Genomic DNA, 19892 nt, shown 5'->3' with positions numbered 1-19892 from the left:
CGGGGGCGGCCCCGGGAAGGGGCGGGCGCTCGCTCGGGGCTGGGGCCGCCCCGCAGCCGGCGCCGTGACGTGGCCCGGGCCCGCCGCGCCTGCTGGGAGTCGGGGCCATGGCGGGGCCGCGGGCGGTTGCGCTGCTGGCGCTGCTGGCGCTGCCGGTCCCCGCTGCGGCGGGAGGTCCCGCAGCCGCCGCCTGCGATGTGCCCCCGGACGGCCGCTTCGACTGCGGCCCCGAGCGGCTGCTGGCGCGGGAGGGCTGCGAGGCGCGGGGCTGCTGCTATGCGCCCGCCGGCCCCGGCCCCGGCCCGCCCTGGTGCTTCTTCCCCCGCGGGTACCGCAGCTACCGGGCGGAGAACCTGACGGTGACGGCGGGCGGCTACACGGCCCGGCTCCGCCGCGTCGTCGCCAGCTTCCTGCCGGGGGACGTGGGCAGCCTGCGGCTGGACGTGGGGCTGGAGACCCCCACCCGCCTGCGCATCACGGTGCGCCCCGGACCTGGACCCCGGTCCCCCCAGACCCGGTCCCCGCGGTTCCCCAGCTCCCTGGCCCCAGCCCCCCAGACCCGGTGCCCTGGTCTTTCAGACTGGGACCGTCAGCTCCCCAGAACTGGCCCCCCAGTCCCCTGGACCCCCGGCCCCATTCCCCCAGCCCTGGTTCCCCTGCTCTCTCAGACCGGGGCCGCCAGCCCCCCAGCCCTGGCCCCCCAGTCCTCCAGACCCCCAGCCCTGGTTCCCCCCACCCCATTCCCTCTGGACCTGGTACCCCTGGACCTGGTCCCCCAGCTCCCTCACCCGCCCAGCCCCCTCCCCCCCACCAGCCTACACCCAGCTGACCCCCCTCTCTGCCCCTGCAGCTGCGGGACCCGGCCAGGCCACGCTATGAGGTGCCCCTGGCCACGCCGCGGGTGGGCGGCCGCGCTGCCACCACACTCTACGGGGTGCAGGTCAACCAGGATCCCTTCGGCCTTGTCGTCTACCGGCAGCGCGGCGGGCAGGTCCTGTGAGTGCCCATCCTGTCTCGAGCTGAGGGAAGGCTCCCCTTCCCTTCCCAAAGGGATTTGGTCTGGAAGCGGGACCTGGCACCAGCCCCAGCGGCGCTGGGGCTGGGAGCAGGGATGGCACTGGGGATGCTGGTGACAGCAGCAGGTTGGCAGGCAGTGGCTGTGGGGGCTTTGCTTTGACCCCCTCTGCAGTTCAGTGGCTGAGAAGGGATGCGGGAATCCCAGCACTCGTCTGAAACTTGGTTTTGTTTCACATTTTGTTATCCATGTCCCTCCCCAGAGCTGGTGGTCCTCCAGCTTGGTGCTTCCCTCCTCCCTGGCTGCTGGGCATCACCGCAGCTGTTTGCCAGAGCCTCCCCTTCTCTCCATCAGGGTCAACACCACCGTCGCACCACTCTTCTTCGCAGACCAGTTTCTGCAGATCTCCACCTCCTTGCCCTCCCATTTCATTTCTGGGCTGGGGGAGCACCTGACGCCGCTGGTCCTTGACACGGCGTGGACCAGGGTCACCCTCTGGAATCGGGACATGGCGCCCACGGTAAGGAGCAGGGCTGAGGGAGAGGGAGATGGCTCATCTATGCTTGTGGGGGTGGCCCTGTGGCCTCTTAGATCTTGTCTGGGGCTGGGGGGGGGGTGGCTGTGCCAGCTGAGTGTTGGGACCTGGCCTCAGCCCCAGGCAAACCTGTGGTCTATAGGTGACCTTCCCCAGGTCAGGCTTTGTACCCCCTGGGGCTCTGTGCTGCTTGGGAGCCGCTTGCCCCCGGGCAGTCCAGGGCTGTTGCTCAGGGCAGAGCTGTGTGGTGTGGGGGTGTTTGGGGCTGCGAGCCCTAGGTTTGCACCCCAAGCCGTGACGGTGCTCCTGGCTGGAGGCAGGGGGTGGGTGCTGCACCGGGTCTCTGGCAGAGTCTCACTGGCACCTTGTTGTGCTCTGCTGCAGGCCCAGGTCAACCTCTATGGCTCCCACCCTTTCTACCTGGGGATGGAGGACGGTGGTTTGGCCCACGGTGTCTTTCTGCTGAACAGCAACGCGATGGGTGAGTCCCACAAAGGTGCTGGGTGCAGGCTTGGCCCCCCTTCCCATCCTCAGCTTGTTCTTCCAGCGCTTTTGCTTTCCAGATGTGCTGCTGCAGCCCAGCCCGGCTCTGACCTGGCGCACGACAGGCGGGATCCTGGACTTCTATGTCTTCCTGGGCCCCGACCCCAAGAGCGTGGTGCGGCAGTACTTGGATGTTGTTGGTAGGGCTGAGGCACGGCTGCCCCCAGGATGGCTGTGCTGCCATGCTGCAAGTGGTGCAGCGAGGACGGTGTGGTGGGAGCGTGGCTGTGGGGGAGTGTGATGCTGGGCTGTCCTTGTGCCCCCCTGGCCAGCACCCACCCTCCTCCTTCCAGGGTTTCCCTTCATGCCCCCATACTGGGGCTTGGGCTTCCACCTCTGCCGCTGGGGCTACTCCTCCACCGACATCACCCGGCAGGTCGTGGACAACATGACGGCAGCCCGCTTTCCCCTGGTGGGTCTCGGCTGCTCCCTGGAGCCTCTGCCCAAAAGTGGTGATGGGGGGCTGATGGGGACCTCCCCTGGGGCGGGGGTCCCGCAGCAGAGTGCGGGGTCCCTGCTCCTCCCCAAGCACCGGTGCCACCACCCACAGGACGTGCAGTGGAATGACATGGATTACATGGATGCCAAGAGGGATTTCACCTTCAACAAGAAAAGCTTTAAGGACTACCCAGAGATGGTGCGGGACTTCCACCGTCGTGGGCTGAGGTACATCATGATCGTGGTGAGTGACACCCCTGGCAGTGCCGGGGCTCCCGCACAGGTGGGCTGGCACCAGCGTTTCTGGCTGCCCCCAAGGGGGGTGATGGAGCTTCCTCCGAGGAAGGCGGGGGAGGCCATTCCCTGCCCTTGCTGGTGAAGCCCCTGCTTTGTGTCCCACCAGGATCCTGGGATCAGCAGCTCGGGGCCTCCTGGCACCTACAAGCCCTACGACGAGGGACTGAAGCGAGGGGTGTTCATCCAAAATGCCACGGGGCAGCCCCTGATTGGAAAGGTGCGTGTGGGGAGCAGCCCTGGTTCCCGTGGGAGGGGGCGTGAGCAGGGCTGTGGGAGCAGGACCCACAGACCTGGAGGGAAACGCTCAGGGCATGGCTGTGGTAGAAAGTGGGGTGACGTGTGGGGGCTGTGGGATACAGCAGGGCTTCGCCCATCACTGCCTCCCTCCCACAGGTCTGGCCGGGCCCGACGGCCTTCCCAGATTTTACCAACCCAGAGACTCACGAGTGGTGGCACGATATGGTGAAGGACTTCCACAACCAAGTGCCCTTCGATGGCATGTGGATTGTGAGTGGTCCTGGCGGAGCTGCCGGCTGCGGCTCCCCAGCTCCTGCCCTGCACCTCTACTGGGCCCGGGTGCGGCAGTGAGGGCGTCCCATCCTTTCCCTCCCCAGGACATGAACGAGCCGTCAAACTTCGTGGAAGGCTCCCAGGATGGCTGCCCCAACAACAGCCTGGAGCAGCCACCCTACGTGCCAGGTACGGGGAGTGGGTACCAGCCCGGCCCAGGGGTGTGGGGAGCCCCAGGAGGAGCCCGGGGGATGCTCCGATCCCAGCCCAGCAGGCTCCAAGATCTCCCCCACCACCGCCTCTCCCGTGCAGGCGTGTTCGGGGGACGCCTGCAAGCCGGCACCATCTGTGCCTCCAGCCAGCAGTACCTGTCCTCCCACTACAACCTGCACAGCCTCTACGGGCTGACTGAGGCCATCGCCTCCCACGAGTAAGCCTGGGGCTCGTGCCGCAGCTCCTGCTGTTCCGGAGGAGTGACAGAGCTGGGTGGCATGGGCACTTTGGGCATGGGGGAAGGGCATTTGGTGGGTGGGCGAGGGTTTGGTTTGTAACACAGTGTGCTGCCTGCTGCTGCCAGCCTGGTGCTGGAGCTGGTGCAGTGCGGCCGTGCTGGGTCCTGGGCGGGGGGCTCGTGTCCTGAGCACTCTCCCATGTCACCTCCATGGGCAAGTTGGTGCGGGGCATCTACCATGGCACGTGCCAGCTCCGCGCTGCTGCCAGGAGCTGCTGAGCTCCTTCCCCAGCCGAGTGGTGCTGAGCAGACCCCATCCTGCCCACAGTGCGCTGCTGAGGGTCAGGGGCAAGCGCCCCTTTGTCATCTCACGCTCGACATTTGCTGGGCATGGGCACTACGCAGGGCACTGGACAGGGGACGTCAGCAGCAACTGGGAGCAGCTCTACTACTCCATACCAGGTAGGCTGTGGGGCACTGGGGCTGGGTCTTGCCCACTTCCCCCAGGGCTCGGGGCTTCTCCATGGGCTCCCCCTGCCCGGCATCCAGAGCCCCCATGCCCTCTGCACCGCCTTCACAGAGGTGCTGCTCTTCAACCTCTTTGGGGTGCCACTGGTGGGTGCTGACATCTGTGGCTTTGTGGGCAACACATCCGAGGAGCTGTGCGTGCGCTGGACCCAGCTGGGCGCCTTCTACCCCTTCATGAGGAATCACAATGACCACGGTACCCGGGTGAGCACCGGGAGCCCTCACGCTGCTGGGCAGGGGGCGGCTGGGTGGACAGGGCAGGGGTGGGTGCTCTGGGGTCATGCGAGGGGCTGCCCTGCCTGCGTGGGAGGGTGGCTGGTGCAGCTGCAGGGCTGCGTGCCACCAGTGCTGGGCTCATGCTGGGGGGGAGTCCATCCCGCATCCCTGAGAGGTGCCCACCGTTCCTCCCTGCATGGTCTGAGCATCCCACCTCAGCCTCTCCCCTGCAGCCACAGGAACCGTACACCTTCAGCCCGGCTGCCCAGGCTGCCATGAGGAATGCTCTCCGTCTCCGCTACTCCCTCCTGCCCTTCCTCTACACCCTCTTCCACCGGGCTCACTCTGCTGGGGAGACAGTGGCGCGGCCCCTCTTCCTCGAGTGAGTGCCAGCCCGGCCGGGGCCGATGGGTGCTGGTGCCTGCTGGGCGCAGCGGGAGGTGGACACAGGGTGTCCTGCCACTGCGCTGCCCTTCCCCTCCTTCCCCAGGTTCCCCAAGGACCCCAACACCTGGGCCGTGGACCGCCAGCTCATGTGGGGGGGGGCCCTGCTCATCACACCCGTGCTGGAGCCAGGAAAGACCAAAGTCAGCGGCTACTTCCCAGCGGGGACGTGGTACAGCCTCGCAGGGGTGTGTGCTCCCTGCTGCACCGCGGGGTCTCAAGTGGCTGCACGAGGGCTTTGCTGCGGGGTCCCACATGTGTTCCCGTGCCCCCCAGGGCTGTGTTCAGGGCTTGTGCCTCACCTGCCTTTGCTTGTGGCTGTTCGAAGGCCACAGCACTGGGCTGGCACCCCCTTGGGCATGCAGCACCCTGCACCTGTTCTTTCCTCTTTTTGATGTTATTTAGGACTCCACCATCCACAGCAAGGGGCAGTGGATCCTCCTGCCAGCTCCCCTGGACACCATTAATGTCCATGTCCGTGTAGGACACATCCTGCCCTTGCAGGTGAGTCCCCTCCGTGCTGCGGTGACACCGCGGTGACACCACGGTGACCTGTCTGGTCAGCCCTTGCCAGCATGATGGCAGAGCATGGTCACGGGTGGACTGGGTGCTGCCAGACAAGGTGTGAGTGTCCAGCTGGGCTGGGGGAAAGCGGCTTCGGCAGTGCTCGGAGCTAAGCCTGATCCTGCACCCCAGGAACCTGCATTCAGCACCACTGAGTCCCGCAAGAAAGGGATGGCCTTGGTCGTGGCACTGACCCTGGATGGCTTTGCCAGGGGAGACCTGTTCTGGGACGATGGGGAGAGCTGGCAGACCTTTGAGAGGGGGGACTACACTGAGATCCTCTTCCTGGCCACACACGTGAGTGACGGGGGCTGGCGGGGGGCATCCAGGCATGGGTGCTTGCTGCCATGCACAGGTCCTGGTGCCCCTGGGGCATGTGCGGTCATGGGCAGCACCATGCCCTGCTGCAGCCAAGCTGTGTTGTGCCAGAAGTGCCTGACTGAATGGCTGAAGCACTGTGTGCTGGTGGGGTCCCATGTGGACTGTAACCCCTGAGGAGCGGGAGAGGCTGTGCCAGGGACCTGGCTGCTCTCTTCGTGCACCCGCAGTGCAAGAAGTGTGCAGCAGTGGATGCTTTCCAGCCCCATCCCTCTGATAAATGGCTTTGCCGCTCTCCAGTGATGGCAGAGCACCCATATCCCTGGCCTTGGTGCTCTGCAGACGGGCAGCGCATGTCAAGAAGCCCTGGGTGCATGTGGGGTGGTGGGGCCCCGGGAGCGCAGGGTGACGGTCCTGCTGTCACCGCAGGGCACTGTGCTCAGCCAGCTCCTGCAGGCGAGCGCCCACCTCGATGGGGTCCTGCTGGAGGCTGTGACCGTGCTGGGCGTCACCAGCCCTCCCCGGCAAGTCCTGGCCAATGGTGTCCTCGTGAGCGACTTCTCCTACCGCAGCGACACTCAGGTGAGTGCTTGTCCCCCCGTGGGAGGGGGTGGCGGCAGGGGGGACCTGCTGGGTGGTGGCTGGGAAGGGACCCATGGCTCAGCTGAGGGGTTGGCAGGGTTTGGCCCCAGTACCTGCTTTATAGACACCAAAGAGCATCCAGGGCTGCCCAGCATGGGCTGGGTCACAGCTTGGGGGCCAGGGCAGGATTAGGCCATGCAAGAGGGCAAGGATGGGGAGATGGAGGATGGGAAGGATGCGTGGTGATGGGGCTGGAGCTCTGTGAGGAGCAGTGACACAGCTCAGCTCCTGGGACTGTCTACCCTGGTCACCCTTCCCGGGGGGCTCTGCGGGACCAGGGCCATGCTGGGCTGTGGCTCTGCACTGCACTCCAGTGGGGCAGGACACCCCTCTCAGCTCTGACACCCCCTGGGCTCCATCCCGGCTGGTTCTCGCCATGCTGACCCTTCCTTCTCCCCTTCAGGTGCTGAAAGTGCCTGTGTCGCTGCCGATGTGGGAGCAGTTTGTGATCACTTGGTTCTGAGCTGATGCTGGACCTGTGCCACTCTGCGGGGAGAGGCAGTGCTGCTCCCTTTGGCGCTGCGGCCGAATCCGTCCCATCTTTCGCAAACCCGGAGCTGCTGCCGCTCTTCCCACGGGATGCGGCTCCTGGGCTGTGGCTTCCCTTCTGGCTAACATGAGTTAGCTGGAGATGTGTGCACTGGACTCGCATCGAGGGGGCTTGCACAACTCCTGGGGACAGGGAAACCCTCATCTTCTTCAGAACAGGGTAAAAAAGACCTCAGTGCCTTGTGAGACAGCAAACCTATTAACATGCTGGACTGGTAACCTGTGGAGGGACCGCAGGGAGTCTCCTGGCTGTGCTTTTGGGGAGGGGGATCCATGCAGGGCACAAGGGAGCAGCGCTGTGAATGAAGTTGCTGTTTGCTGGGAGCAGCCCTAGGCCATGTCCGTGCCCCTTTCTGCCACTGCCTGTCCTGAGAGTGCTGCTGAGCCCTGGCCTAGCCCTCTTCCCCCGGCTGGGACCCCCCCCCCCCCCCCGGCTCTATCCCTGCCTGAGGGCCTCCAGCGGGATCCTCTCAGGCTTCACCCCATTTCCCAGAGCAGTGAGGGACCCCCAGCTGTTCCCGCAGCTCTGGCCAGGTTGCAGAGCCCCTTGGCCCATCCATCCTGCTGGCTCCAAGCCTGGGGACTGCTGCCTGCCGGGGGCCCCAGCCCTGGCCCCCACCACATGGCTGTGGTTGAGCTGTGGCACCAGGAGCTGCAGCAGCACCGGGAGCTGGCAGGGATGTGCTCAGCCCCAGGTAAAACCAGACCTTTCCTCCTGAGGCTTTATTGAGGAGCAGCTTGGCCCTATGGCTCCTCTGGCCAAAAATAAAGGCACGAGGATCCCTGAATGCTCCAGGGCCAAGCGGTGTTTGTGGTACAGAGAGCAGAGCCTCGGGGTGTCACCCAGGGATTTGGGACCAGCCCAGCCAGGATCTTGCCCCCACCCCCTCGTGCCCCAGGGCAGCGTGCAGCTGGCCCATGGCAGGGGGGCTACCGGGCAGAGGTGATGTTCACAGCTCGTTGTGCAGCGGCCGGCACTGGGGGCTCAGTTTCTTTTCCAGGACAGCATCGGGGGCGCACACCCAGGGGTCGCTTGTGTCCCACTGCCACTTCAAGAGCTGCGCACGAAGCAGCTGGAAGATGGCGGCATAGCGGGGGTCGGGGGCCAGGTTCTGGCTCTCGAAGGGGTCCTGGCTGCAGTCGAAGAGCTCCCAGCGGTCTCTGTAGTAGTACTGGTGCAGGGTCTTGTTCCAGTGGGTTGGCTGCCCGGCCCTGCTGCGGTTGAGCAGGTCTTGGAAGGTGGGCGAGATGTAGAAGTCCTGATCGATGGGAAAGGGCATCTTGTAGTTGAGGTTGTGAATGAGGCGGAACTGTTGGTGCTGGATGGCTCGCATGGGGTAGTACATGGTCACCTCGTGGTGGCTCTGGCTGCTGAAGGTGGTGGCCCAGGGCTGCTCCGACTCCAGCGCTGGCAGCAGAGACTTTCCAGTAAGCTGCACCCGCTTTGTGCCAAAGATGCTGTAAGAAGGGTAGGGGATGGAGAACCAGTCCAGAATGGTTGGTGTCAGATCTGGAGGGGAGGAGAAGGATGAGATGAAGGGCTGGGGCCCATGGGAGGGAGCTCAACCCTGGAGAGGGGCAGAAAGGTCTCTGGGGTCTGCTGCCACATGGGCTGTGGGTGGTCCTGGGACAAGCTGCAGAGCTGAGCCCTGGGATGACATTGCTGCAGGGGACCCTACTGTTCTGTCGTCCCTCCTCTCCCTTCCCAGGCTGGCCGTGCCAGTGCCGAGGGCTGCAGGCTGTCCCCTGGGACAGGACCCTGCGTTTCGGTGTGGGGAGGGTGGGTGCCAGCTCACACCCCCCGGTACAGCTCTGCATGTCTCTGCTCCCTGCTGGGGCCACAGGCTCTTACCCAGGAGGGTGGCGAAGGCCTGGCTGACCTGCCCCCAGCGCTTGGTGTGCTCAGGGGAGGAGATCAGCAGGGGCTCGGCGGTGCCCGACCGGTAGAGGTTGGTCCTGCCGCTGGGGAAGGGGATGCCATTGTCGGAGGTGTAGATCACCAGCGTGCTGTTGTGGAAGCCAGCACGGCGCAGCTCCTCCAGGACCAACCCGATCCCTGTGGATGGAGGGGCAGAGCTGAGGCGCGGGACATGAGGGACCACAGCGCTCACCAGCACAAGCCTGGTCCCCGCAGGTCCTACCTTGGTCCATGCGCCCGATGGTTGTGTACTGGGCTGCCAGGTCTGCCCGGGCCGCCGGCGTGTCTGGAACAAAGTGAGGGACCTGAACGGAGAAAGGGAAAGCGGCATGTGGCTGCCACGGGGAAGGAGGTCATGGGTACACCGTGGTGGCCTTTGCCAGCTCTTGCTCACAGTGCTGATGGCAGTGACCAAGGCGGGGGCCAGCCCGCAGCTGCCCTGGCTCCGTCGGAGGCTGCTGTCACATGCAGCCCCCATATCGCCCTGCGCAGCCCCATACAGTCCCATATAGCCCCGTGTGGCCCCACAGGCTCCCACCTGCACTTGCTCTGGGCGGTAAAGCTGTGGCTTCCAGTCGGGGATCCAGCCCATGCCACTCTCTCCGTTGCCGAATTTCTCACAGAAGGCCCCGTATTGGGGCTGGGAGTGCCCACAGCGATGGGGGTCGTGGAAGGCAACGTAGAGGAAGAAGGGCCTAGAGATGGAAGGGTGGAGGTGGAGGTGGTGTGGCAAAGGGCTGCCCACACTCCCCCAGACCTTTCCTGGGCTGGGCCGGGGTGAGTTGGGGTGGGCAGGAGGACTCCCACCTAATCTGGGCTTCTGGATATGGGGTGACCCAGAGACAAGGTGTCCCTTCCTACTTGTGACTCACTGGGACATGGAAACACATCTTCAGTGAAGCCCATTTCCATCTCCTCTCCTGTGCCCCCTTGCAGCCTTCCCCAGGGATGTAGGGTCCATCTCACCTCCCATCCTGGCTCTGCAGGAACTGCCGGACAAGCGCTTTGATTCGAGTGATGTTTCTCCCAACCTGCAAGACTGAACTGTTCTCCTCTGTGTAGGCAAAGTCAAAGGGGTAGACAGTCTCGGGCCCAACGTGCTTCTTCCCAATTATCCCTGCAAGAACGCAGACACGCGGTGTGCCACGAGCAGCGAGGCGCAGGGGCAGGACACTGGCTGCTGCTCTCCACCCTGGGAGCTGATGCAGCTCATCTGCTCCAGCACGGGCTGCGCTCAGCAAACACTGGTGAGAGTGGAAGACGCTGCTGGCCTCTCCAGTCATTTCTGCTGGTTGCAGAGGCACTTCCACATCTGGCCAGAAGATGGGACCCACCCGGGGAACACGCTGCCTCAGGTTGTGGGTAAGCGCTAGAGCAGCTGAGCGGCCTGAGTGGAAGTCTGGGTCAGGCATGAGCCTTGTGTGGACCTGGGAACCAGGAAGGGGCAGGATGAGGAACAGAAGTGAAAGTGAGGTGTAAGGAGGAAGGCAGAGGTGCAGTGGTGGGAGGAAGCAAAGTGAAACCCAGGTGTCAGCACAGAGCACGAGTGCAGTTGCTGCTCTCCAGCTCACAGGCACGTTGGCTGAAAAGCTCTCTCACCCGATGGGGTTCGGTGCACAGAGGGGGATTCCCTGCCCGTGCCACCCGCCCTGGGCTCCCTACCTGTCCGGACACGTGCTTGGCTGAGCAGCTGGGGCAGGCTCCGCACGCTGTTGAAGGAGTTGAAGTGGTGCATGTCCTGGTGCAGCCCGTACATCCCATTCTGGTGCTGCAGGTGGAGGGAGACATCCCAGCTGGACACTGCCTGCCAGCCTGGCCCCAAAACAAGTCCAGCCACGCAGGTGCGTGCATGGGAAGGGGGTCCCAGGGGGCTGGGAAGAGGGTGGGTGAGGGGCATGGGAGGATAGCCAAGTCCTGTGACTGTGCTGTAAGAACGGTCGTCCCCAGTCACCCCCGTGGACTGGCAGCCCCCACCCCGATGCATGGGGGTGCCCCTACCTGGGGTAGGCCGGTCAGGATGCTGGCGCGGCTGGGCGAGCAGCTGCTGACAGAAGTGAAGGCGTTCTGGAAGACCACGCTGCGTCGGGCCAGTGCGTCCAGGTTGGGTGTCCGGATGGCCGAATTGTTGTAGGCACCGCTCTCAAAGCCACCGTCATCTGCTGCAGCGGGGCGGGGGGATGCAGGGTGAGCCCTTGGCCTCACCCTCGGGGTGTCCCTAACCACGCCAGGGCGCAAAGCTCTGGGGACGCCAGTGACGCGGGGCGCATGCCTGGGCTGAGGGCAGGTGCTGCAGTGACCGTCCCAGCAGAAGGGATGCACTGGGACCGCCACCCCCCCCCCGGGCCGCCCCGAGCCCCGGGCAGGGTCCCGAGTCCCCGGGGGTCTCCACCGGGCCGGCGGCCGCACTCACCCAAGAAAAGCAGCACGTTGCGCGCCGGGGCCGGGGCCCCGCCGATCCGGAGAGCGGCCACCAGCAGCGCCAGCGCCCAGGGCCGCATGGCACCGGCAGGGCACCGCCACCGGCAGCGGCGGCGTTGGCTCCGGCCGGGCGGCGGCGGGACTCGGCGGCTCCGCCTCTGCCCCGGTCACGTGAGGCGGCCCCGGCGGCTCAGATCCGGCCCGGGCGGAGCCACCGGCCCCGCGGCTGGGACCGGGCTGGCCGCGGTGCTTCCCGGCCCCGCACCCGCTTCTCCGCGGCCCCCGGGCCCCCTCCGCCCCCGGGAGCTCCGCGCCCCGTCGGGGAGCGCGGGTGCCGCGGCCCCGGCCATGCCGGTGCCCGGTGGCGGGCAGCGCGGGGGGAGCCGTCGGTGGCCGGGGGTGCGGGCGTGGCTGCCGGTGCTGCGCTGGCTGCCGCGCTATTCCGCGGCCTGGCTGCAGCTCGACGCGGTGGCCGGCCTGAGCGTCGGGCTCGCCGCCGTGCCGCAGGCGCTGGCCTACGCCGAGGTGGCCGGGCTGCCTCCGCAGGTGGGTGGCAGCGCCCCGCGGCCGTGGGGGCCCGGGGACATGCCTGCCGGCGGGGGGGCGGCCGTCGGCCGCGGGCTGGTGCTGTGCGGTCGCCCTTTTCCTGGGGTGGGAAGCCAGAGACGCCGTGTGTTCGCCAGGGGCTGGCTGCGGGCTCTGGAGGGACCCGAGGGCGTCTGGCAGCTCCCGGCACCGAGCCTTGTGCTCCTTTTGCCCCCGTGCAGTACGGCCTCTATGCTTCCTTCATGGGCTGCTTTGTCTACTGCTTCCTGGGCACCGCCAAGGACGTGACGCTGGGTCCCACTGCCATCATGTCGCTGCTTGTCTCCTCATACGCGTTCCACGAGCCTGCCTATGCCATCCTGCTCGCCTTCCTCTCCGGCTGCATCCAGCTAGCCATGGGGTTCCTGCGCCTTGGTGAGATGCTCTTGCTGTGCAGGGTGATATTTTTAGGATATTGCTGTTCATCCTGGTGTTGTTCGCCCCCTCCCCTGTCGAGACACTGGGGTTGCCCAGCTAGCGCTTGTGACAGCTCTGTGTGTGTGCAAACACCCTGTGCTCCCCGTTGGGGCCAGCAGCATGCCTACTGCCACCTGTCCCGTGCAGGTTTCCTTCTGGACTTCGTCTCCTGCCCGGTCATTAAAGGGTTTACGTCAGCTGCTTCTGTCACCATTAGTTTCAACCAGATCAAGGTAGGATCTGCTGGTCTCCTCTGGCTGCCTCCCCTGCTCTCTCCTGGAGCCAGCCGTGCTGCAGAGCTGGGATGTTTAGAACAGGGCTGGGCGACACGATCGGTGCAAGAGGAAGGAGCCCTAAAGGGGCCATGAGTCCCCCCTGCCAGTGGTTCTGGTGGGTCCCTGAGTCCTCTGCTCTGAGCAGACCAAGCCGAACACACCCTCAGCCTGTGACCAACTGGTGGCACTCAGGACACCAGTAAAACCAGGGCATTTGATTCGGTCACTTGCAGGAGGTGCTGGGTGATTCTGTGGGCAGGGCACAGCGGGTTTGTGGCGATGGAAGGTCTGGTAGGTTTGCAGCTCTGCCAGTCCATCGCTGGCCTCTCGGAAGGCCCTCTGGCTCCTCTGGAGCTGCAGCAGTTCCTTTGTGGTTAACCAAAATCAGAGACTCGCGAGATGGTGTCAGCTCTGTGAGGAACCAGTGGGCCAGTGTTGGGTAATGGCTGTGGTTACGGCAGGGGCCACTGCGAAGGTGCTGGGCGCTCACTGCTGCACCCGGGACAGTGCAGGGGGACGGCGAGGGGCTGCATGGGCTGGGGTGAGGGTCCCACGCTGAGCCCTCTCTCCAGAGCTACGCTGTCATGTGTGTGAGATGGGGTGCGGGCACCTCAGGGCCTGGGAATGGAAAAAAGAAATCAGAGCATCTCTGAGCCCTGCCTGCACGGAGATGTGCAGGGAAAGGGCTGTCCTGGAGCACGTGCAGGAGCACGGGGTGGTTGCTGAGGAGCATTCCCACCAGCAGCGCTGGCACCATGCATGTGCCAGGGCCCTGAGCAGGGCTGAGCTCCGGTGGTCCTGGCAGCCCCTCCATGGCACCTGGCAGCTGAGGTCGTGCTGGGCTTTCACCAGCCTTTGTCTTCCTACACAGAACATCCTGGGGCTGCAGGGGATCCCTCGGCAGTTTTTCCTGCAGGTGTATGAGATACTGCGGAGGATCGGGGAGACCAGGTCAGCACCATCCCTGCGCCTGCCCTGCTCCCTACCCCTGCAGCTGCGGGGTTTCAGGCTCTGCTGCTTTGCTCCCCATCTCCTTGGTTGCACCTTGGACCGATTTCTTGTCTCTACCCAGCACTGTGACACAAGTGCTTGTTCTCAGTCATTTCCTTTTGAGCTGGAAATTTGAAGATGCGGGAGCACGTGGGCTCCCAAGCTGCTAAAGGGGAAGGACGGGGCACGCTTGTCCTGTTTTCTGCTTCCATTTAGGTACCTGAGGATTTTGCCTGCCCAAAGGCACATCCTTGGGACTGTCCATGTTGTAAGTCCTCCTTAGATTTTTGACAGTCCAAGAGGGAGCTTGGGCGTCCCCGTGCTGTCTGCCCTCTCCCATTAGCTGCACCCGTGGCTTGGGGTCTATGCTGCAGCCTGGGTTTCGCACACAGCACAGTGACACACAGTGTCAGCTTCATCACAGCTGGCAGAAGATGTCCCTGCCTAGCTGTGAGTGGCAGCAGTAGGAGGAGGAGGAGGCAGATTGTGCCACACAGATCCTGCCTGTTGCAGGGGTCCTTCTTCCCTGTTTATGAAGAGCCCACAAACCCATTAGTGTTGTACCGCTGACTGGGGGACACCCCCTCCTCCTTCTGCTGACCCCCCAGGGAGGTGATGCTTTTTGCTGGTGGTACACAGAGGTGCCAGCAGCATCCCTGCGAGCTATGCGCCTCTCTGCAAAGCCACAGCACATGCCCAGGCACACGCTTTTCCTCCCGCAGAGCTCTGGGTTAGTTCTCCCTGTGCTCTGCAGCATGTCTGGGTTGGCATTGATGTGCCTGTTGCAGGGCTGGGGACGCTGTCCTGGGGCTGGCCTGCCTGGCTGCACTGGCAGGGCTCCAGGTGATGAAGAGCCACCTGCCCCGAGTTGCCCATGTGGAGCCGCTGGCTGCCAGGGTCAGCTACCTGATCGTCTGGACCTCCACCACGGGTGTGTTGGCTGTCCCCTGCCCTCTCTGCTCCTGTGGCCGTCCTTCCTGAGCTCTCGTCTCTTCAGGGCAGGGAAGAGTCAGCCTGAAACTGGTAAAGCCCAGGTTGGCAGGAGCTGAGACCTGGAGGTGGATCGGGGAGGACAGAGTCCTAGGGATGGTCCTGCTGCTGTGCATGTCCTTTCCCAAGGCTTAGCTCAGCAGCCTGGGTACCTACCTCCTGCTGTCCCTGCTGCTGCCCTGGGCTCCAGGCAGGTTTTCACAGTTGCTGTTTCCACTGCAGCACGCAATGCCCTCGTAGTCCTGTTTGCTGGCCTGGTTGCTTACTCCTTCCAGGTGATGGGCTTCCAGCCACTCACGCTCACCGGCAGCATCCCCCAGGGCCTCCCTGCCTTCCGGCTGCCACCCTTCTCCGTGGCTGCACCCAACGGCACTGTCCCCTTCTGGAGCATGGTGGAGGTGGGTGCAGGCTGGCTGGCAGAGGCTGCGCTCCCTGCGGGCTGCTGTCTCCCTACCCCTGCGTTTTCCAGCTCCCCACGCAGCAGGAGGGGGCTTTGCTGCAGGGTGACCCTCGTTCCTCGGTGGCAGCGCTGACTGTGTCCTTCCCTCCCAGGACATGGGGGTCGGGCTGGCTGTGGTCCCGCTCATGGGCCTGCTGGAGACTGTTGCGGTTGCCAAGGCTTTTGGTACGGCTGTGCCAGGCTCCCGCGAGGGGTCTCTGCAGGGTGCTTGAGGTGCTGGGAAGGGTGCTGTTCCCACAGGGGCAGCGGGAAGGACTGGGTGCTGTGCCAAGCCCAGTTCATAGCATGGGCTGGCAGGAGGGGTCCTGCAGTGTGCTGCCGACCCCCTCCCCTGGCCAGGCAGCTTCCCCATGCATGACTGGGGAGTGGGCTTGGGGGTCCCTTTGTTGTGCACAGCCACAGGAGCTGAGCATTGTCTCGGGGTGTTCCTGCACCTGGGGGGTGTTGGGATGGGGCCCACAGCTGTCCCAGGCACTGCTCCATGCACGTGGCGGGTTGTGCCTATGGGAAGCTTGGGGTGATGCCACTCATCTCCTTTCAGCCTCGCAGAACGGTTACAGGATTGACCCCAACCAGGAGCTGCTGGCTATGGGTAAGAGGCTGCTCGGAGCAGGAGGGCAGGGCGTGAGGATGCGACCCAAGAGCTGCCATGTGTCCCACAGCTCCTGAGCTACCAGAGATCCCCATCTTAGCAGTCCTACCTCTATCTGAAATTTCATCTTTCTTGTCTTGCATGCTGCCCCTACCCTGAGCCTTTCTCACAGCTTAGCAATTTCCAGAGCAGCCTGCACCCAGTTCACCGGGCTGAATGGGCTCTGATCCGTCCCTGGGTACCAGTTCGGGGATGGAGGAGGTGACGACAGGGGCACAGACCTCGTGGCTCTGGGCAGTGCCCGCCATAGCTGCTGCATCCGCAGCCCCTCTCCTTCCCCACTGCAGGCTTCGCCAACGTCCTGGGCTCCTTCGTCTCAGCGTATCCCATCACGGGCAGCTTTGGCCGGTGGGTAGCAGGAGGGGGAGCAGAGCCTGCAGGATGCTCGCTGAGGCTGTGTGCTGAGGGGCCTGTGTGAGATCTTGGGTGGAAGGCTGTGTGGACCCCGGTGGGTCCCTGAGCTCGTGTCCTGGTCTGTAGCTGCCCACCTTGGCTGCCAGGCTATGCATGGGTCCCGCAGCAACCTTCCCTCCCATCTCATGTGCTCTGTGATCCTGCTGCAGGCTGGGAACTGGAGGCTTGCATGTATTTCTCCCCAGTGGGGTTCGACAGAGTGGGTAGTTTTCCTGGGTGGGGTCTCTGGGCAGCAGGTGGGGGCAGCTGCTGGTCCCGGCCAGCCCCAGCACAGCCTGGGACAGCGTGTTGCTTTGCATTTCAGGACAGCGGTGAACGCACAATCGGGTGTCTGCACCCCTGCAGGAGGGCTCATCACAGGTAGAGTCCCCGACCCTGCCATGGGCTGCTCTGCAGGACCCCATGCCACCCCGGGCACCCTGGGCGTTGGGAGCCCCGTGGCTCAGGTGCTCGCTGTCTTCTGCAGGTGCCGTGGTCCTGCTCTCGCTGGCGTACCTCACCTCGCTCTTCTACTACATCCCCAAAGCAGCGCTGGCTGCTGTCATCATCTCGGCTGTGGTCCCCATGTTTGATGTTGGGATCTTCAGGACGCTATGGCGGGTTAAGAGTGAGGGCTCGAGCAGGGGGCTGTTGATCCCCCGGTGCAGCCTCTGCCTGCAGAGCAGGCGCTGTCCTGGAGGGTCCTGTGGCCCAAGAACAAGGCACAGCTGAGCCTGGGTTGTCTCTCTTGCAGGGCTGGACCTCGTGCCCCTCTGCGTGACGTTCCTGCTCTGCTTCTGGGAGGTCCAGTACGGCATTGTGGCTGGGGTGCTGGTCTCAGGGGTTCTCCTGCTTTACTCCATTGCCAGGCCCCCAGTAAAGGTGGGCTTCACACCTTGCCTTGGGTGCAGCAGGGCCAGCTGGCTCACCAAGGGAACAGGGAGCTGGGAGAGGGCTCCCTGAGGGGCAGCAGGGTGTTGGGGTGCAGAATGCTTCTGTCCTGCACCTGCCCTCTTCCTTGTCCCCAGCCCACTGTTGGTGCAGCCCCGGGACCCCTTTCAAAGAGTACAAGGAAAGGGGCATTGCAGGAGCTGGGAGCAGGAGAGGGAGGCGTTGCTGTCCCTGTTCCTGTAGATGCTGGGGTGTGCAGGAGCAGGGGTTCCCTGAGGCATGGGAGGTCGTGTGTGTCCCCCTCCAGCCAGGAGGATGGTGCTTTGCTTTGTCACATGGGTGGTTGTCCCCACCTGGGGAAGGTCACAGCCCTGAGCTCCCCGTGACCTGTCCCTCTGCACCCGGATCTCGCGCAGGTGTTGAAGGGGGATGTGCTCCTCGTGCAGCCAGGGAGCAGCCTGCACTTCCCAGCCATGGAGTGCCTCAGGGATGCTGTGTGCAGCCATGCTCTGGCAGGTACGGCGCTCCCTGGCCCGCCAGCTTGTCCTGGGGACCTGGCTGTAACCCAGTGCCCACGTGGATCGCTTCTGGCAGGGGTGGCAGGCACTGTCCAGCCCTGCAGGCTGCAGGTGCAAGCAGCGACAGCACAGCTTCCCTGTGTTGGGGACCAGCCCCTGGCTGCTGCTGCTCTCCCGAGGCTGTCTCACCCCTTCCAGCCATGGCTCTGGCTCTTAAGGGCTGTGTCCCCTGGGCTGGTCATTTCTGGACTTGTCAGGGGCGTGACTGTATGCTCTTCTTCCAGCAGCATCTCTACCACGCTCTGTCATCCTGGACTGTTGCCATGTCAGCAGCATCGATTACACCGTGGTGGTGGGGCTGGCAGAGCTGCTGCAGGAGCTGCGCAAGCACGGCCTCTCGCTGGCCTTTTGCAGCCTGCAGGTACGTGGGATGCAGCCTTGGCCGGCCCCATGCCGGGTCCTGCCTCTTCTCCCCACACCCAGAGTCAGCCCCACTCCCCAGGGCAGGGTCTGTGCTGATGGGCTCAGCCCAGCTGCCTTCCCACCTGCCGTGAGGATGCTGCTGCCTCTCTTCTTGGAGCAGCGTCATCACCTCAAGTGCCTTCATCTCAAAGAGGTGGAGGCTGCCGCATCTGAGCCCAGCTGCGGAATGTGGGGCGGTGGGGAAGGACTGCATCCTCTGCCCTGGGCTGGCTGGATGGTCACAGCCCTGGAGAGGTGGGAAGCAGCCAGCAGCAGGCTCCCCCAGCCCGGGTTTCTCTGCCCTCAGGACCCTGTTCTCCAAGTCCTGCTGTCTGCAGACTTAGAAGGATTCCAGCATTTCCTCAGCCGGGAGGAGGCAGGTGAGGCTCTGGGTGCTCTCCTTGGGCTGGGGTCCCCTAGGCTGCTGCTGAGTGGGGCTCTGGAAGACAAACCTGGGAAATCTGACCTTTGTCAAGCCCCAGAGCTGTAGTGCGGGGGGCTACAGGGGCCTGGCTCCTGGGATGGTGAGCAGGAGCTCCTCCTGAGAACAGGGTCACCCTGGCCTTGGGGATTCATGGTGAGCTGTTGTGTTTTAACCTGGCAGGCAGCTGAACACCCCACAGCCGTTTGCTCACTCCCCCCCCAGTGGGATGGGGGAGAGAATCAGAAAAAAGGTAAAACTCATGGGTTGAGATAAAGGCAGTTTAATAGGACAGGAAAGGAAAGGAAAATTATAATAATGATAAAAGAATATACAAAACAAGTGGTGCACAATGCAACTGCTCACCACCCGCTGACCGGTGCCCAGCCAGTCCCCAAGCAGCAGGCCACCACCCCCCGGCCACCCTCCCTTGCTCTTTTGTTCAGCGTGACGTCGTACGGTAGGGAAATATCCCTTTGGCCACTTTGGGTCAGCTGTCCTGGCTGTGTCCCCTACCAGCTTCTTGTGCCCCCCAGCCTCCCCGCTGGCAGGGCAGCGTGAGAAGCTGAAAAGTCCTTGACTTGGCGTAAACAGCAACAACTAGAACATCAGTGTGTTATCAACATTATTCTCATCTTAAATCCAAAACACAGCACTGTACCAGCTACTGGGAAGAAAGATAACTATCCCAGCCAAAACCAGGACATGGGCCTTGGCTTAACTCTCTGTCCTGTTTCTCTCCCTTCCTGGCTCAGAGAGATGCAGAGGAGCGGAGCCGGGGGATGGCGGGGCAGCCCCCTACACCAGCACCAGCGAGAGCTCATTGCTGCCCACGGGGCTCATCCAGTGAGTCAAGGAACCCCCTGGAACCTCCTCAGGGACACTGTTGCCTTGCCATCTCCTTGCTACTGATTGTGCCAGGGCTGTACATCCTGTGTCACACCGAGCAGCGGCTGTGACACCCTGGTGACATCCAACCTGCATCCTCCACTGGAGCTGCCTGCACCTGCCCTGCCTCCTGGCAGCTGGGTGGGATGCCTGTCGGGGGACTGTCCCCATGTCACACGCAGGGGAGGGCAGAGCAGCACCAGTGCAACCCCACACAGGCTGCATGGGCGGCACAAGGGGAGGGAGTGCTGCTGGAGACACTGGGACCAGGGGTCTGGCTGGTCCCTCACCAGCTCCTCAGCCCCGCCAGATCTCTGGCTCCTTGCTGGTTCTCTAGACCAAAGACAGGTGGAAGGGATTAGTGGGGCAAAGCCATTCCCCATCATGGTCACTGGGAAAAAGCCATCCCTCCTGCAGGCTTTCCCCATCCTCGAAACGGCTGTCTTTTTAAAATCAGCTATTTTAATTCTGAAGACTTTCCTTATTCTGCTTATTCTGCATACCGAACTGTGATGCAGAGCGTACTCTTGTCAAAGCAAGTTTTTGTATGCTGGCGCTGCCCTC

The 19892-nt window shown here is 63.9% G+C and overlaps 3 protein-coding genes across 10 annotated transcripts; 2 read left to right on the top strand and 1 right to left on the bottom strand.

The window, feature by feature from the left end:
- Positions 1 to 2: 2 nt before the first annotated feature.
- Positions 3 to 7286, top strand: GAA (alpha glucosidase). 2 transcript variants are annotated; one of them, XM_080398461.1, is made up of 19 exons: positions 3 to 479; positions 851 to 996; positions 1370 to 1535; positions 1935 to 2031; positions 2114 to 2233; positions 2387 to 2505; positions 2644 to 2775; positions 2935 to 3045; positions 3222 to 3335; positions 3443 to 3527; positions 3651 to 3768; positions 4118 to 4251; positions 4370 to 4521; positions 4767 to 4915; positions 5024 to 5165; positions 5383 to 5481; positions 5674 to 5838; positions 6289 to 6441; positions 6905 to 7286. In XM_080398461.1, the coding sequence occupies exons 1-19, from the start codon at positions 108 to 110 to the stop codon at positions 6962 to 6964; spliced, it is 2634 nt and encodes an 877-aa protein (XP_080254587.1). In that variant the 5' UTR covers positions 3 to 107; the 3' UTR covers positions 6965 to 7286. The 2 variants fall into 2 exon arrangements, with proteins under 2 accessions (XP_080254587.1, XP_080254588.1); XM_080398462.1 differs by lacking the exons at positions 4767 to 4915; positions 5024 to 5165.
- A 472-nt stretch (positions 7287 to 7758) lies between these two features.
- On the bottom strand, positions 7759 to 11513 carry SGSH (N-sulfoglucosamine sulfohydrolase). Of its 3 annotated transcripts, none has more exons than XM_080398664.1 (8): positions 11379 to 11513; positions 10967 to 11127; positions 10631 to 10736; positions 9935 to 10085; positions 9507 to 9663; positions 9192 to 9303; positions 8903 to 9106; positions 7759 to 8560 (listed from the first exon to the last, which is right to left on the bottom strand). In XM_080398664.1, exons 1-8 carry the CDS (start codon positions 11464 to 11466, stop codon positions 8001 to 8003), a joined length of 1539 nt encoding a protein of 512 aa, XP_080254790.1. In that variant the 5' UTR covers positions 11467 to 11513; the 3' UTR covers positions 7759 to 8000. The 3 variants fall into 3 exon arrangements, with proteins under 3 accessions (XP_080254790.1, XP_080254792.1, XP_080254791.1); XM_080398666.1 differs by having other exon boundaries at positions 9192 to 9273; XM_080398665.1 differs by having other exon boundaries at positions 10967 to 11124; positions 11379 to 11507.
- SLC26A11 (solute carrier family 26 member 11) lies at positions 11465 to 19801 on the top strand (the record flags this gene model as incomplete). Of its 5 annotated transcripts, none has more annotated exons than XM_080398592.1 (16): positions 11465 to 11932; positions 12154 to 12346; positions 12536 to 12621; positions 13535 to 13614; positions 14442 to 14584; positions 14866 to 15041; positions 15196 to 15268; positions 15645 to 15695; positions 16043 to 16103; positions 16474 to 16529; positions 16636 to 16776; positions 16903 to 17030; positions 17456 to 17555; positions 17845 to 17978; positions 18327 to 18399; positions 19196 to 19801. In XM_080398592.1, 16 exons carry the CDS (start codon positions 11465 to 11467, stop codon positions 19288 to 19290), a joined length of 2058 nt encoding a protein of 685 aa, XP_080254718.1. In that variant the 3' UTR covers positions 19291 to 19801. The 5 variants fall into 5 exon arrangements, with proteins under 5 accessions (XP_080254718.1, XP_080254717.1, XP_080254719.1 ...); XM_080398591.1 differs by having other exon boundaries at positions 17842 to 17978; XM_080398593.1 differs by lacking the exons at positions 14442 to 14584; positions 15196 to 15268 and having other exon boundaries at positions 17842 to 17978.
- Between the last annotated feature and the right edge of the window lie 91 nt (positions 19802 to 19892).

This window comes from Falco punctatus (genome assembly GCF_963210335.1).
Source record: "Falco punctatus genome assembly, chromosome: 1".
NCBI classification, from domain to species: Eukaryota; Metazoa; Chordata; class Aves; order Falconiformes; family Falconidae; genus Falco; species Falco punctatus.
This window is presented reverse-complemented; position numbering and strand designations above follow the sequence as displayed.

Bases quoted from the DNA above. Each gene is read 5' to 3' on its own strand.
- GAA (XM_080398461.1), top strand. From the start codon at position 108: ATGGCGGGGCCGCGGGCGGTTGCGCTGCTGGCGCTGCTGGCGCTGCCG. The intron at 997-1,369 runs GTGAGTGCCCAT...TCTCTCCATCAG, and splicing joins CAGCGCGGCGGGCAGGTCCT to GGTCAACACCACCGTCGCAC. The intron at 5,482-5,673 runs GTGAGTCCCCTC...CCTGCACCCCAG, and splicing joins GACACATCCTGCCCTTGCAG to GAACCTGCATTCAGCACCAC.
- SGSH (XM_080398664.1), bottom strand. From the start codon at position 11,466: ATGCGGCCCTGGGCGCTGGCGCTGCTGGTGGCCGCTCTCCGGATCGGC. The intron at 10,086-10,630 runs GTAGGGAGCCCA...GCGTTCTTGCAG, and splicing joins CCAAGCACGTGTCCGGACAG to GGATAATTGGGAAGAAGCAC. The intron at 9,664-9,934 runs GTGAGATGGACC...TTCCATCTCTAG, and splicing joins CTGCAGAGCCAGGATGGGAG to GCCCTTCTTCCTCTACGTTG.